This window comes from Ascaphus truei, chromosome 5 (genome assembly GCF_040206685.1).
Source record: "Ascaphus truei isolate aAscTru1 chromosome 5, aAscTru1.hap1, whole genome shotgun sequence".
NCBI classification, from domain to species: Eukaryota; Metazoa; Chordata; class Amphibia; order Anura; family Ascaphidae; genus Ascaphus; species Ascaphus truei.
The window spans coordinates 116,883,419-116,899,648 of record NC_134487.1 but is presented as its reverse complement, the minus strand read 5'-3'; the positions used below and the strand labels follow the sequence as shown (position 1 = coordinate 116,899,648).

At 43.1% G+C, this 16,230-nt stretch overlaps 1 protein-coding gene across 4 annotated transcripts in view; it reads right to left on the bottom strand.

Moving 5' to 3' along the window:
- The window catches only part of PPFIA2 (PPFI scaffold protein A2), a 401,131-nt gene that overhangs the window by 287,953 nt on the left and 96,948 nt on the right, over window positions 1–16,230 (bottom strand). Inside the window, exon 1 of one of the 4 annotated variants that reach the window (XM_075600503.1) lies at window positions 853–1,280. The exons of 2 other annotated variants lie outside the window; for them this stretch is intronic. In XM_075600503.1, the coding sequence (XP_075456618.1) occupies window positions 853–933 (81 nt within the window). In that variant the 5' untranslated portion in view covers window positions 934–1,280. Of the gene's footprint in view, window positions 1–852; window positions 1,281–16,230 lie in introns of those variants that run through there. One more of the 4 variants, XM_075600504.1, reaches the window with a different exon arrangement.

Genomic DNA, 16,230 nt, shown 5'->3' with positions numbered 1-16,230 from the left:
ACAACAGAAAAAACAATAGATCCATCAAATATTCTAGGTCATGTAGTGTGTACATTTACAGTGCCTTCCCTGGGAAAATCAGAGGGCACGATACAGTATTTGTATCATATATTCTTTTTACAGTCACTGCTTTAAATTGAGTAAATGTACAGTAGGGTGTGTTTATAGTGGATGTAGTAATTCTGTCTCTTAAGGAAAATGGTAAGGGTAACTTTTTAACCCTTTTATCCCCGGGACATCTATTATATATTATATATATTAAATAGGAGCTATTACGGGATTTACCAAGGTTGCACAGTATGTGGGTGTAATGGCACTAAAGCAGTAGGTACTAACCCTTCTGTTAGGGGCTTGGTGCTAACTTGTTGAACCTTATTTTTTTTAGGTGGCGGTAGTGCCCCCTGCAGAGCATGAAGAATACATTAGTGAGAAGTGAACGAGTTAAAATTGATTACATAAGTAGTATCGTGCATTTTGTTCCTGTGATTCTTTACCTTTTAAGATCAAGAATCAGCCATCAAGTTCACACGTGCTTTTAATTTTATTTGTAAAATGATATTCATGCCATGTTAATATAGAGGCTATTAACACAAATGAAATAATTTTAAAGTATCATAATAGAAAGCTAACCAACTATGATAATCAGAGTTAATATATTAAAAAAAAAAAAAAAACGGATTCATAATGCAGTATGTATTTTAATGTTATATCCTATGCAACGTTACATTTCTCATAAAATAATACATCACTGGTGGCCATAACAGTTACATGAAATGTCTCATTATGCCAACGTTATGTCACAGTGGCTTCATTAAACTTTCAGATAATGTCAACCAGCTAGAGCTCACATACCTGAAAGGTGTAATACCTGGTCCCATTCGGAGGATGCACTTTTGGAGATCCAGAAACTGTGTTCATATCCGAGAAAATCATTTCTGATCCCACAGGCAGTACTGTACAATCCACAAAATGCTACAGATGCCGGCAACGGGGTTAAGCTTCTTGATAAATCCTTTCATGCATTACGGAAGGCTACTGTACAACACACAATCTGCCCCATCCCTTCATATGTGCAGAAAATGCATTTTAATTCTTCCACTCCCAGCATATTTGAGCTGAACTGAAAGGTCATTAGTCACCACCTTCAGTTCATTTAAAACTCACAGGGCATATCGAAGCATTTAAATAAAAAAACACATCAAGAATCAGATAGGAAAAGAGAGACGACTAACAATACTGTACATGAAGCTTGAACAGAATCTGGCAATGCTTTGGTCCTGCCCATCTGTTCAGTGATAATCACCTCCCCTCTACCACAGTCTAGCAAAGTGATTATGCTAAGCATCCTAGCTAACCAATGACACACAGCTTCATTTAAAGCTACAGTGCTCCGTGTAACACAGGTGGCCTGTTCTGACAGTCTTGAAATGTGCTCATACAAAACTGTGTAAGGTGCTAGCAAGTAAAATGCTTATTTCATTCCTATTAAGGTTTATTACTGTTACTCTTATTCATGGTAACAAGAAATACTTGGTGTGATATTTTAAAAAAAAAACAAAGGTGCGTCGCACCTTTCACCATTGTGTCCAGTACTTTTGGAGAAGCCACCTGGCAACCCTACTACTTAATATCTATTCCAATTTGTCTGGGTTTTGGGGGCTTGTTTGTGCAATAGGATACAGAGTACAGATGTAGTTATTGCTCCCACTGTCGCATTATGATGGGAGGTTATATTCTGTGTTATCACAGCTATTGAATACTATGGAAACTCTGTGAAATTCTCCTTTATAATACAATATTATGCACTATCATTAGGTAAAATAAAGCGTCAACATCTTTAATGGTTTTGTTTGCTCCTGATTAAAATAAATATATTGTTTCCGATATTATTAAAAAAATAAAAAATGATGTGCCTAATATTTTACCAGCACTTAAGGTTTACTCACGTTTTGATATAAAACACAGAAGACTCAGCCATGTAACTATAGCCCTGTTCCCCCCCCTCTCTGGAAACATGTTGCTGCTACTGATGCCTTGGTGCGTGCATACCTGTGAGGGTCCAGAAGAGCTGAGCTGTCCGCAATGGGGTGGGGACCAGGACAGGCTTATGGTGATTCTTATGTTCTTTTCATGGTGATACAGCGCCTCCAGACACGGCAGGCTACAGCAAGGCTGCAGGCAGTCTCTACCATGACAGTTCTTTCTCTCCAATACCTCTGGCTAATAGACCGCAACTCAGCCAGGGCTATATAAATTTGTAGCAACCACTGCAGATGGTAAACAGCATTGCATATAGTAGTGAAGGGGTCTCAGATCCCTGGATGGTGCTGGCCAGCAGTTAATGGTTGAGGCCTTGTGCCATGCACAGATCTTGCTCTCCCAGCCCCAACAAGGGCTGAGCTACTCTCTCTTCCCTGTGGGAAGGATGACTCCCACCTCCTCTCCCCAGGAGGGGTGGAGAAGAACTGACTCACACTACAATTTGGAAAGCCTCCTCCCTGCTGTGAAAGGGGAGGGCACAGGGTCCGCACCAGGATTGGCTGCAATACAGACCCCCTGACACCACCTCCCTGGTCACTCAGGGAGGCTGTGTGAGGGGGGAGGGGGGCAACTCATGGAGGCTGTGTTAGGGGGATGGATGAGGGGTAAACCCCACAGTATAGCCAGTCACTGCCTGTAGCTACTGGGACTTACGTGGCAGGAGGGGCAGAAAGATAGCTGGACCAGCCGTGGCTTTACTACCAACAGTACATATTAGAAGCTACCACAAATTTGTGATTAAGCCCCATTTTAGAGTTGTTTGATACTGTCGCTTTCCCAGACTTTTCACATAGCCCCTCTCCGTGTTTTATTATAAATCTGGCTGAGCTTTGGGACGCAGCTGGTTATAGTAAAGGCCCTGGCAACTGCATACAAGTTGTAATTTTTGTTTTGCGTTCGGATGAGTGAATCTCTCAGAGTTTCATTTAAAATCATATATTAAAGAGAAGAAAAAAAAAAACCTCAGCTTTTTTCTCTCTCGTTGCTTCTCGACACCCACGGTGGTGCAAAGTTTCCTAGATGAGAGAAATCCAGCCCAGTTTTCTTTCTAACAGATAAAGCAGACGTTATTGCTCCTGTTACCGTCTGGCAACACACGCATCACTCAATATTGTAACTCACTGCTCCATTTGCTTGCATTACGAATGCGATAACGGGTACAGTACCGTCTGCTTCATTTGCATATATTATTTAAAAGAACTTAGTAACTCAGTATAAATGAAAAACAAAACTTGAAGCAGCAATCCTCCCCATTTTTGGATTTTTCACCCCCACAAGCAGAACTGGGGGGTCCATACAACTGAACCGCACTATTCATAAGCATGGGGATTCCCAATTGCCAAAATATTTATATTTGTATGTGCCGGTAAAATAAAAGTCAAATGAAAGATGACCCCTGAGTCGTGCAATAAGAAGCTGCCATGTCATGCTCTGATGTGGCTCATTGTGGCTTCCGATTGGCCAGTGGGAATAAGGCTTGGGTAGCAACCATGTTCATTTTCCAAAAAAGAGTCAAGCAACACAGACACAGAAAAAAGTAAATATCTCAGGAACCAGACGGTCATCAGAAAACTAAAAAAAATATATTATTGAACATACTGCGCTATAGTCCCCCTTTGTTTACTGGAGCGTATGATGTACTGTGGTAGTCTGTGGCGTTCCCAGTGTGAAGATAACGTGCATGCACATAAAACAACTGTATGTGCTTCTTCAGGGATTCCCTTTGTGACATTTCTGTGTTGGAATATAATATTTTATACTTCCCATTAATGCGCTTTTGCATGTTTCTTTTCTCATTACTACAAATCCATATGTGTATAGGGAGCCCAGGCCAGGACTTCAGCCTACCTGTGATTTTTGCAGCTGTAGTTACAGATCACATACGGGGCTGGGGGTTGCTCGGAGAGAGGCTGATAAACAGGAGGGTCCAGCAACCTAACGAAAGTCTCTGTCTCCATAAGGGGCCTATTCAATACGCTTCAATATTGTCAATGTAAAATCGAGGGGAAATAGCATGCAATTTGACGCAATTTCAATCTGGTGTTTTCACCATATAAGACATCTCAAGTAAAACAAATGGTGCAATTCAATTCTTAATTATTTTGATTCCCACCTTTTTTTTTTTTACAAATTGGGAACTGGGCTATTTTCAACTCTGGGGACCCTTTGGTTCCAGAGATATTTACTGAAGTTACTAACATTACTTCTTGGTTTTGCAATGGGATTTTCACAGCTATTCAACAGGAAGCCGCAACATCCTATTGGCTTACAGAACACGCACAATTTCAAAACAGCCATTTTGTTTCCCCACCTACACTAACTTCACCTGTAAGTGTCTCGGGAACCAAGGGGTCTCTGGAGCTGAAAATAATGCAGTTGAGTGCTTTCCCAGGCTGTAAGAAAAATGTAATTTCAAAAATAAAAACTAGCAGCCAGGTTTGTTCATTTAAACCAACCAATCTTCTTATCTAACATGTAGCCAATTAGCTTGTTTAAAGTGTTTATGGGTGTAGCATGTGTAGCAGCAGTGTGTGTGTGTGTGTGTGTGTGTGTATGTGTGTAGAGGTGCTGTGTTGTGTGTAGAGGTGCTTGTATAGAGGTGCAGTGTTGTGTGTGTATGTTGTGTGTGTAGAGGTGCTGTGTTGTGTATAGAGGTGCAGTGTGGGGTGTGTGTAGAGGTGCTGTGTTGTGCTGTGTTGTGTGTGGAGGTGGGGGGGGGTGCAAAGTTTAGTAAGTGGCTGCATTTTTTATTGTGGCTGCAGTGTGTGTGTGTGTGTATTGTATTGTATTGTATGTCTTTATTTATATAGCGCCATAAATGTACATAGCGCTTCACAGTAGTAATACATATCATATAAATAACAAATAATATAAATAATAGCTCATACTGTAAAAGTAACATTAAGGAAGGAGTCCCTGCTCCGAGGAGCTTACAATCTAATTGGTAGGTAGGGGGAACGTACAGAGACAGTAGGAGGGAATTCTAGTAAGTGCGTCTGCAGGGGGCCAAGCTTTATGTATCATGTGTCCATGATTATCCAGTGCTATTCATATGCTTCTTTAAGCAGATGTGTCTTAAGGTGGGTCTTAAAGGTGGATAGCGAGGGGGCTAGTCGGGTATTGAGGGGAAGGGCATTCCAGAGGTGTGGGGCAGAAAGTGAGAAAGGTTTAAGGCGGGAGAGAGCTTTAGATACAAAGGGGGTAGAAAGAAAACATCCTTGAGAAGAACGCAAGAGTCGGGATGGTGCATAGCGAGAAATTAGGGCTGAGATGTAAGGAGGGGCAGAAGAATGTAAAGCTTTAAAAGTGAGCAGGAGAATTGAGTGTGAGATACGTGATTTAATCGGAAGCCAGGAGAGGGATTTCAGGAGGGGAGATGCAGAGACAGATTTAGGAAAGAGTAGAGTGATTCTGGCAGCAGCGTTTAGGATAGATTGTAGGGGAGACAGGTGAGAGGTAGGAAGGCCGGACAGCAGGAGATTGCAGTAATCGAGACGTGAGAGAATGAGGGCCTGAGTCAGAGTTTTAGCAGTTGAGTAACAGAGGAAAGGGCGTATCTTTGTTATATTGCGGAGGAAAAAGCGACAAGTTTTAGAAACGTTTTGAATATGAGAGGAGAATGAGAGAGAGGAATCAAGTGTAACCCCTAGGCAGCGTGCTTGGGCTACTGGGTGAATTATCGTATTTCCATATATTCCATATATGTGTGTGTGTGTGTGTTGTGCTGTTGTATGTGTAGCAGCAGTTTGTGTGTGTGTAGAGCTGATGTGTGTGTGTGTCAGTGTCAGCAGCAGTGTTTATGGGTGTAGCATGTGTGTGTAGCAGCAGAGTTTGTGTGTAGAGATGCTTTGTTGTGTGTGTGTGTGTGTATAGCTGTGTTGTGTGTGTGTGTGTGTGTGTGTAGAGCTGCCGTGTTGTGAGTGTGTGTGTGTGTGTGTAGAAGTGCTGTGTTGTGTGTGTAGATGTGCTGTGTTGTGAGTGTAGAGGAGGTGCTGTGTTGTGTGTCTAGAGCTCTAGTGTGTGTGTGTGTTTGTGTGTGTGTGTGTGTGTGTGTGTGTGTGTGTGTGTGTGTGTGTGTGTGTGTGTGTGTGTGTGTGTGTGTGTGTGTGTAGAGCTGCTGTGTTCTGTGTGGTGTGCTGGTGTGTGTGTGTGTGTGTGTGTGTACACAGAGGGGCGGCAGTGTGTGATATAGTTATCTGCAGTGTAAGCGTATATAGAGGTGGTTTCATGTATTTACAATTTTATTTTAATAAAAAAATCTATTTAACTATACAAAAGTGTCTATTATTTATGAAAAAAAATCTACATTTAGCCTATAACAAGTCTTCCAGCCAGGGCATTATTGGACAGTAATGCCCTGTTCTTCGGGGATTATTACTTAATTATACAGGTAGAGTGCAAATTGAGAGGGACTCTTTCTTGTGAACCCGAGAGGGATTCACAAAGTTTTTGGTTCAATATTTAACAATACAATTATGACAAAGTTACAGATGTAGCCAGACTTCCTGTCCTGGAAGCCATATGAAGACAAGCAAAACCCTACAGCTTGGGATGTCAGCTGCGAGCCCAGACTGCTGATTTTCCCCGAACCAAGAACACCGACGTTGGCTACATCTGTATGGGATATGATACAGGTAACTGTTGTGATTTTGGTCGATTGCCAACTAAAAGTATCCAAAAAGAAAAAGTACAGTACTTGCCCTGCACTTCCCATATTTCTTAACAAAGGGTGTATCTGATCGGTTTATATGGTAGTACTGAGTTCCAATGTGACAGGATCCACCACAAACCGTTATTGGTCAGACCTTTACCCAGGTAAATGATGGGTGCACTTGTCTCTTTAAACAGACTATTTAATAAGTATATACAAGACTATTAAAAGCACAATGTTTCGGGGTATAGATTAACCCTTCTTCAGGTCAACCCTTGAATGTTGTGCTTTAATAGTCTTGTACATATGGTCTGAGCATTTCGCTTAAACGGACAAGGGCGCTTATCTTGTACCTGGATGCAACACTAAAAAGGAATAACGGTCAAAAAATATTAGGCGGTCTTCTTGCAAGTAGAAAATGCAATTATTACACAGCATCCAGCTGGAGCCTTCTCAGCAGGAAGGAAAAAAATGAAAGGATACAGTACAAAGCAACTGAAATTGTACAAGTTATGAGATACGATGCCTTGCTGAGCTCTGTAAACATGTTTAAAGAGCAGTGCAATATGACATTATTTAGAAATCTTTTTCAGAACAATGAGTATCACATCTGTAACAAATATGATTCATACAACCAACCTGAGGATGAATATTTTTAGAATACAAAATATCACTTGAGAGCACATTCACATGTCTCAGACAGGTCTGCAATTCTGCTTTTCCCCATAAGGCTGCGGGCCCAGTGCTATTGAGAACCAAACCGATTTCAGGCTCTATGAGGTCAAACAACCAGGTAGGTGTATAAGTGGATATAGTATATACACGGAGCCTATAAACTCGGGTTCTGGAAGATAATTAAGGCAGCTGAATAGTTCATATTAATGAATGGAGGGCAGGAGAAGACATCTAAAGGGGATAAGTTAGGCAAAGTTCACTGTCCTGCAACTCCTTAAGACTGGCACTGGCTGTACAAACGCTGCTCAACTGCATGTGTCCTTCACTGTACCCCCGATGGCGTCCCTTCGATCAGGTAGATAAACGGGAGAAAAATAGATCAAGGTGACTGCTGCTCCATAAACAAAAATGGGAAAACTCACCAGCAAGAGGTAACTAAAACCAATTTATCGGGACTACATAAAAAACATGTATGAACAGAAAAAACTCTCCTCCCACGAGTTTTGGGCCCCCTAGTGGCGCATGCACAGACTACAGTCGCAATCTGCGGTCTGTAGGGGAACTATAGGATGTGCGAGGGGGCGCAACTGTGGCCATGGCGGGGCATATATGCCCTTCCATTGGCCGCCCGCCGAGCACGTAACTGCGTTGTGGCATGGGAAGACAAAATTATTGTCTTCCCTGCCAACGTACGCATTACAGCGCTTTGCGTGCCCACACACTCATGGCCACTGGGGCCTGCCCCATAGAGGGCTGTGCTGTGGTGTGTGGCGCGCACGCCACAGCACGTGCCACTGGGGACCCGGCCTTATCTCTTAGCATACAGTGAGTCAACTGCAGCTAGGGATTCTGAGTGCTCATTTGCATTTCATTTCCCAGAATCCCTGGAAGCATTGTGTGCTAGGAGGTAATGGTGAAAAGCCGGGTTACAGACCAGCCTGAGACATGTGAATGTGCTCACAAGTGATTTTTTATATTTGCTGTTCAATGTAAGGTGAAGGGTTTTGGTCACTTTTTTACCCACCGTAACTTATGTAATGTTTGGTAGAATAAAAAATACATTTTAGGCAACATGGCAAGGTCATCTAATCTATAAAGTGTCTAGAATGCTTTAAGAACTCTGTACTGCTGTACAAAAAAAAACTGTATGTTATACAGTAAACATCGTGGTTCATTTCTGTTCTATGCAGCACTTTACTATAGACGTAATACAAGTTAGGCGATACAGTAGGAATATGATTAAGAAAAAGCACAGTTATTTTCCCTTTTTTATCCGAATCCCAAATTGTGAAATTGTTCTGCCTTACCCGCTGCAGCTCTTAAATTGCAAATTGCTGCAGCATTTACTCAGGGCCACAGACAGGGGATGGGGGTACAGATAGGACAATTGTCACCCTGCTAGTGACCGTTAAGTGCCAGATCCACAGAGGTGCCTGTCAGAGGGACCTTCTTGAGGCAGGTGGAAGGATCCCTCTCACAGGCACCTCTGTAGCCCATACCCCCTTCTCCTCCCACCAGGCACATAACTACCCTCCCCCATGAGGGACATCACTAACTCTCCCTCCCCCCCTTGAGGAAGATCACTACCTCCCTCCCCCCTGAGGAACATCACTACCTCCCTCCCTCCATGAGGAACATCAATACTTCTCCCTCCCTCCCTGAGGAACATCACTACCTCTCCCTCCCCCCTGAGGAACATCACTACCGCTCTCTCCCCCATGTGGAACATCACTACTTCTCCCTCCCCCCCTGAGGAACATCACTACCTCTCCCTCCCCCCCTTGAGGAACATCACTACCTCCCTCCCCCCTGAGGAACATCACTACCTCCCTCCCTCCATGAGGAACATATATACTTGTCCCTCCCTCCCTGAGGAACATCACTACCTCTCCCTCCCCCCTGAGGAACATCACTACCGCTCTCTCCCCATGTGGAACATCACTACTTCTCCCTCCCCCCCGAGGAACATCACTACCTCTCCCTCCCCCCTTAGGAACATCACTACCTCTCCCTCCCTGAGGAACATCACTACCTCCCTCCCTCCATGAGGAACATCAATACTTCTCCCTCCCACCCTGAGGAACATCACTTCCTCTCCCTCCCCCCTGAGGAACATCACTACCGCTCTCTCCCTCCTGTGGAACATCACTACTTCTCCCTCCCCCTGAGGAACATCACTACCTCTCCCTCCCCCCTGAGGAACATCACTACCTCTCCCTCCCTGAGGAACATCACTACCTCAATCCTTCCAGAGAAACATCACAACCTCCCTCCCTCCAGAGGAACATCACTACCTCCTCCCATGCCAGGTACATCACTAACTACCCTCGTCACATCTCTACCTCCCCCCAGGCACATCATTAGCCACCCACCCCTGGTCGCAATACATTAGCTCTCCCCCTCCCCCCTCAGGGACACCCAGTGTGCTGTGGAGGGTGATTAACAGGGGATGGAGGGGGAGTCCAGGCCCTTTCTTTTACCTGGGCCCCAATATTTCTATTGGCTGCCCTACATTTACTACTCAGTTATGTCTGAAACTAAGCAGTATGTGTTATACTGTATATTCTATGATAATTATTATGCTTTCAAAGTAAGAATAATGCAAAATTGGAAAGCTTTTAAATAGCTTAAATGATGGAACAGCTAATAAAATGGAAGATAATGTGTTACTTGGTTGAGTGATTTCACCTTATTACTGCTCTAATACATGTTGTTAAGTGGGGCTGTTTAAATTTGATGGACTATACAGAACATTAAACTCTAACACTGATTAACTATGTGACTAATTAAAGCTGCATGGTCGCCACTGGAATACATATAGCTCTACTTAATAACATTAATATATTGCACAAAATAGAACACGTTTTTGATTTTCCTGCAGGAATACAAGTCTGCACGATCAATGTAACTCAGGCATAATAGATTTCCCACAGTATGTCTTCTTAAAAAAAGCATCTTTCACCTACGCTCTGTGCATTATGATATGATATGTGATGGCACAATCAGGTCTCCATCCTGCCTCAGTGCTCCAAGGCACAGTGAAGTTGAGCAGGAGAATAGGAGAGCAGGATAAAAAAATAAATGGTTAAACATATGTGTCAAACCAATGAATGCATTTCGCACCTATCATTTCACAATTTAGGTGCGAAGAGCACATTTTAGATCAATGTTCATCCTTCATTTCGTAGTTAGATATGCATATTACATCCCCTGCACATTCATGCAGATAGAGTTTGGCATTCACTCTTTGATCTCTATGTTATTATTAAATTGTGATGGGGATTGTAAAAGGGACTTTTCCCTGTTTAAATAAAGCAGCCTCAGAGCTCTGAGAATCCAGCAGAGAGAGAGTTAATTGCAGCCACTCAATTAACTAGTCTCCACCTGGACTAATGAGAGCTCAGTAAAAAGCTTAATGTGAGACATAGGACAGAGATTCCTTAGCTCACATGTGGGCTGACATAAGGAGAAGGATTGACCAGAGTTGTTCCTGAGCATACAACAGAGGAAAGACCTGACTGTTATTCCTGGGAGCCGTTTGACTGCAAAAGTCTGCAGCTGGAGAACCAGATAAGACTTTCATACATTTGCTCCCTGAGAAAGATTATATATTTTTGGGGACTGGGAACTTGCTTAACCAGCCAGCCACAGCTACAGACGAGACAACAAGTATTCTAAGGCATGCCTTAAACTAGTCCGGTTACATGCTGGGTACATGCTGAGTATAACCTGGCTAGTTTAAGGCACGTTTAAGGCATTTCTGCATTGACTAATGACCCATCGGATTAACACAGCAGGAGTCCCTTGCAGTCCCATTCAGTTTGAATGGGACTGCCAGGGACCCTCGCTGTTAATCTGATGGGCCATTAGGTAATACAGAAATGCCTTAAACTTGCCTTAAACACGACCCAGCAGGAACCCAGCAGGAACCCAGCATGTACCTGTGTCTTTTTGCCGATTGCCACTAGTTTGTGTTAGAATAACCGTCGGCACTACAGTAGATAGGGTATATACAGTACTGTCTAGTTATTCTCCAAAGTGGAGTAGGTTCTTCTTTTATGTTGTCTTTACATTGTTTAAAGGAACAGGCAATAAAGCCTTATGTTAATTTCACCATAAAACGGTCTCTATTTGCATACCTCTGCACACATCACTTACAGGGATAATACTGTATGTACTCATGGGCTCTCTCAAATGACAGAATGCAACGCGGCTATATTTTACTCACTGTAATTTGAAACACTCTTTCTACTGTACCGAGACAATAAAAAATACTAATATTTTTCTCACTTCAGAGTTGCAACTAAGAATAGTTCTTGGTAATGGGGAAAGCTCCTGAAGTAGATTACAATTTTACACAATTATAGTTTGATCAAAATGGGTCTTTGCTTTCTCAGACATGTTTTCTCATGTAATGCAAAGATTATGTGTTAATCCCCTATGGTAAAAATGTAAAACCTTGCTGATCACAGAATTACATTCATTTACAACTTGAGGCTGCTATGGCAACACTTTTTTGGTGTAGGAATCGTAATGTGAACAATCAAAACATGTTTTTGACTAAAAGCTTTTTAATGACTTGTTGTAAGAATTCAGAATAAATTAACAACAAAAAAAGCGGTACATTTGTTTAGATTGCCTGCACTCGGCCCATGAAAGAATTTGTACTGCACCTCCTGTCTTCTGAGGAGCTGACATGTTGGGTATCATTCTGAAGGGGCCATGCGTGGTAATGGATGACTTACTGTACATGCTCCATCAAGTAGGATAATTGTATAAGTCCCACTGTGGCTGTAAACAACTTTCAGTAACTGGATGATAATTCTGCACAGGACTACAGGACTACACCAGCAATCACATACTATTCCATTTGATGTTTTTTTATGATTCTGAAAGGTTACAGATCTGTAACAATCCTTCCTGCACTGGGTGATGTTTACAAAATACACACAAAAAAACCTGGGATTTTAAAATGGCCACCCTGCCATGTGCGTTACTGGTGTAAAGAGCCCATCCACACTGAGCAGGCCTTATTCGGACGATGAGGATGGCCCCAGAAAAAGGGCAGCAGCCATAGGAATATTTTTTTTCAAGGAGCCACAGAACCGCAGCAGCAAGCAATGCGCTGTGGTCACAAGGAAAATACAGAAGTTTTTCTTAGCAAGTGCACATCCAGTATCACTGATGAGAAAGAATGTGTGCACAGTTCTGCTGATGTTTCAGAACCTACCAAAGTAAAGAAGAGAAAGAAAAGGTCTACAGAGACGCCTGTGAGAGCTACAAACTCTGCAAGCAAAGTCTGCCCACCTGTAGGATTACTAGCTGGGGTTTTAGCGAATACAGTAAAAACAGCTGCAATAGCGCCTCCTTAGGTCAGGAAGAAAAATATACATGATAGCCCTAAATGGAGGACAAGATGTGGCATTCCTGTAATGAACCCTACTCCACGGAAGAATGTCCCTTCCAGTCCTATAAGGATACGGATAAGGATGAAGATTTCTCTTACGTGGAACCTGAACTGAGTCACACCCACAAAACACCCAAGAATGGTGGAGGTGCCTAAACTCGTACGCACCGAACAAACAGGTCTTTATGACCCTGAATATCCCTGCCAGCTAACGCAACTGCAAGAAAAGCCTGGCGGATACAGTGAATCTGCTGAAGTTTCAAATAAAGACGTAGACCCCAGTATCCCTGATGGGACAAAATCGTCCAAAACAAAAAGGCGGAAAAAAAAAAGTGGGTCGTCACTTACAGTGGAAGGAACAGACACGTCCGCAGATCCCGCAGGGAAAAAGGGGGTCTGAGATGCCCTGCAGCCTAGAGAAATGGAGGATTTGTCACGCGGATGACAGAATATCCAGAGGGCCCAAGGCAGAAGTCGTGTATCCCAAAGAAGTGTCTGTCTGGTGCCAACAGTGAGGAACCCTCAACCAACCATATCAGGGAAGCAGAGCCAAAACCAATGAGTGACGATCCCTTGACCAGCCCTGAAGATGCATTGCAAGCTGCCAGGCATAACTATGATCTGTTCATGAAGAATTGAAAATGGAGAGAGAAAATAATGCTGAGCTACAAAAAACTGTGCTCGCAATTTACTCTGTATCCAAGACCGAATTGTAGGATCTAAGGATGGATCGAGATACTGCGAACACTATTATTACCACCATGGATGAAAAGCAGAGCAAGTCTGACTGAATGATTGCTAATCTGAAACAGAAGTATTAGGAGGCACTGAAAGAGATTATAGTCTTTCAGCAAGAGGTTCGCGATTGCCATAGAGAGTTGGAAACCTCTCAGAATGAGGTTCATACTCTCTGCATAGAACTGGATGCCCCACACCAAGAGATCAGCAGTTGTCGCACAGAACTGGAAGTCTCTAAAAAGGAACTTCACAGTCTCACTGAGGATCTGGACATCTCTCAAAAGCTGTCTACAGTCTAAGTATGGACCTTAAAATATCTCAGAAGCAGCTTCACACCCTCAACCTAGAGACTGAAGTCTCACACAAGGAGACTGGGAGTCTCAACTCAGAAGTGCGTAAATGGAAGGAGGACTACAAGGAGGCCCTGAATATTAGAGAGACTGCAAGGAGAGAAAATACAAGGCTGAAAGATGAAAAGTTAAAAGCACTGGAGCAACGCACACAAGCAGAGCACCTATTGCAGAACCAACTGCAAGGTCTGCGTACACACCTACAGATTGCCAAGGAGAAGCAGTGATCCGTACAGGAAGAAAATCTGCAGGCTGCTAAAGAAGTACAAGTGCTGCAGGAACGTCTGATTACCCAGTGTGTCCCCACAAAGCAGCATGAGAAACTGAAGGCTACCTTGAGCATCACCAGAGCATCGTTAGAGGCTAAGCTTAGAGGCAGGTGATTCAGTACAAGACGGAGTACAAGAAGGTCCAGAAACTGAGGCAAGCAGCTGCGGCCTGAGCAACGAAATCCACAGAGCTCAAAAATATAATGAAAAATGCATTGATGCCCACTCAGAGCAAGCTCCAGAAACAGGATTCTCTCACGAATGAGCTAAACTTCTTAAAAATGGAGAAAAGCAGCAGAGTCATTCAGTAGTACTACAAAGCTCTTGTCCAAGCAAGGTTGTAACGAGAAATGTAGCTGCGCAAACGCTCTGCAGCGCTCACCACACAGGCTGCCTACAGAGGAATGAAAACTCGTTGGCTAAATAGCCAGAATAAAGAAGCCTGCCTTCTCCAATCCATATGGAGAATGCAACGTCAAAGAAAGAATTATGAACATTTGAAGCAGTGTGTAATCTTACTCCAGTCAAATGTTAGGAAGTGTCTGCAGCAAAGATACTACAAAAAAAAAAAATGAAGCTGCTGGTGTGATTCAATCCATATATAGGTTCTACATCACAACTAAGCAATCTGTGCGTTGCTATAAGTGCACCCACAATGCCATCTCTGTACTACGATCAGCTTTCCATACAAATCAGGAAAGAAGAACATAATTACGACTGATAAGCGCAATACTAATACAGTCATGATACTGTGGCCCCATGGCCCAAGCCATATTCCTCACAATGAAGATAGCCACTAGAAAGATACAGTCTTTGGCTAGATTGAGGCAGAACTGTTTTAGTGTTCACACCTCTACAGGTATAACACTGGGTAACTACCAAACTGAGATGCCACGGGAGTCAATCGGTATGGATAAAAACTCCGCCCAGCTTAAACCACCCATGAAAATGGCTACAGAACCCGATGCAGGTGGTCACCCTAAACTCAGGGAAGAAAGGATCGCCCGATGCAGGGGAAAATACGTGACCAGCTGTCAGAAGAAAGACTGCTTGGGAAAAGTCCTCCTCAAGTGACTGAAAAGTGCTGAGCTCAAGCACTTTCTTGAGGAGACATTACTGACCTGGAGAAAGGGCTCCAATCCTAGTGGGACTAAGATTCTCTTCCTCCATCCACTCTCATTCGAACCGCAGAGATATCTTGAGTGAGAGTGGAAGGATGGGCTTTGCCGTGGCAAGCTCGAGCTTCCAACAAACAGGGGACGTATGTAACAGGGACATATCTCTGTTTAAATAAAGCAGCCTCAGAGCTCTGAGAATCCAGCAGAGAGATAGTTAATTGCAGCCACTCAATTAACTAGTCTCCACCTGGACTAATGAGAGCTCTGTAAAAAGCCTCATGTGAGACACAGGAGAGAGATTCCTTAGCTTACATGTGGGCTGACATAAGGAGAAGGAGGATTGACCTGAGCATACAAGACGAGGACTGACCTGAGGAAAGACGGGACTGTTATTCCTGGGAGCCGTTTGACTGCAAAAGCCTGCAGCTGGAGAACCAGATAAGACTTTCATACATTTGCTCCCTGAGAAAGAAGATATATGTTTTTGGGAATGGGAACTGGCTTAACCAGCCAGCCACAGCTAGATAGGGTATATACAGTACTGTCTAGTTATTCTCCAAAGTGGAGTAGGTTTTTCTTTTATGTTGTCTTTATATTGTTTAAAGGAACAGGCAATAAAGCCTTATGCTAATTTCACCATAAAACGGTCTCTATTTGCATACCTCTGCACACATCACTTACAGGGATAATACTGTATGTACTCATGGGCTCTCTCAAATGACAGAATGCAACGCGGCTATATTTTACTCACTGTAATTTGAAACCATCTTTCTACTGTACTGGGACAATAAAAAATAGTAATATTGTTCTCACATCACAGTTGCAACTACTGTAAGAATAGTTCTTGGTAATGGGGAAAGCTCCTGACATAGATTACAATTTTACACAATTATAGTTTGATCAAAATGGGTCTTTGCTTTCTCAGACATGTTTTCTCGTGTAAAGCAAAGATGATGCGTTAATCCCCTATGGTAAAAATGTA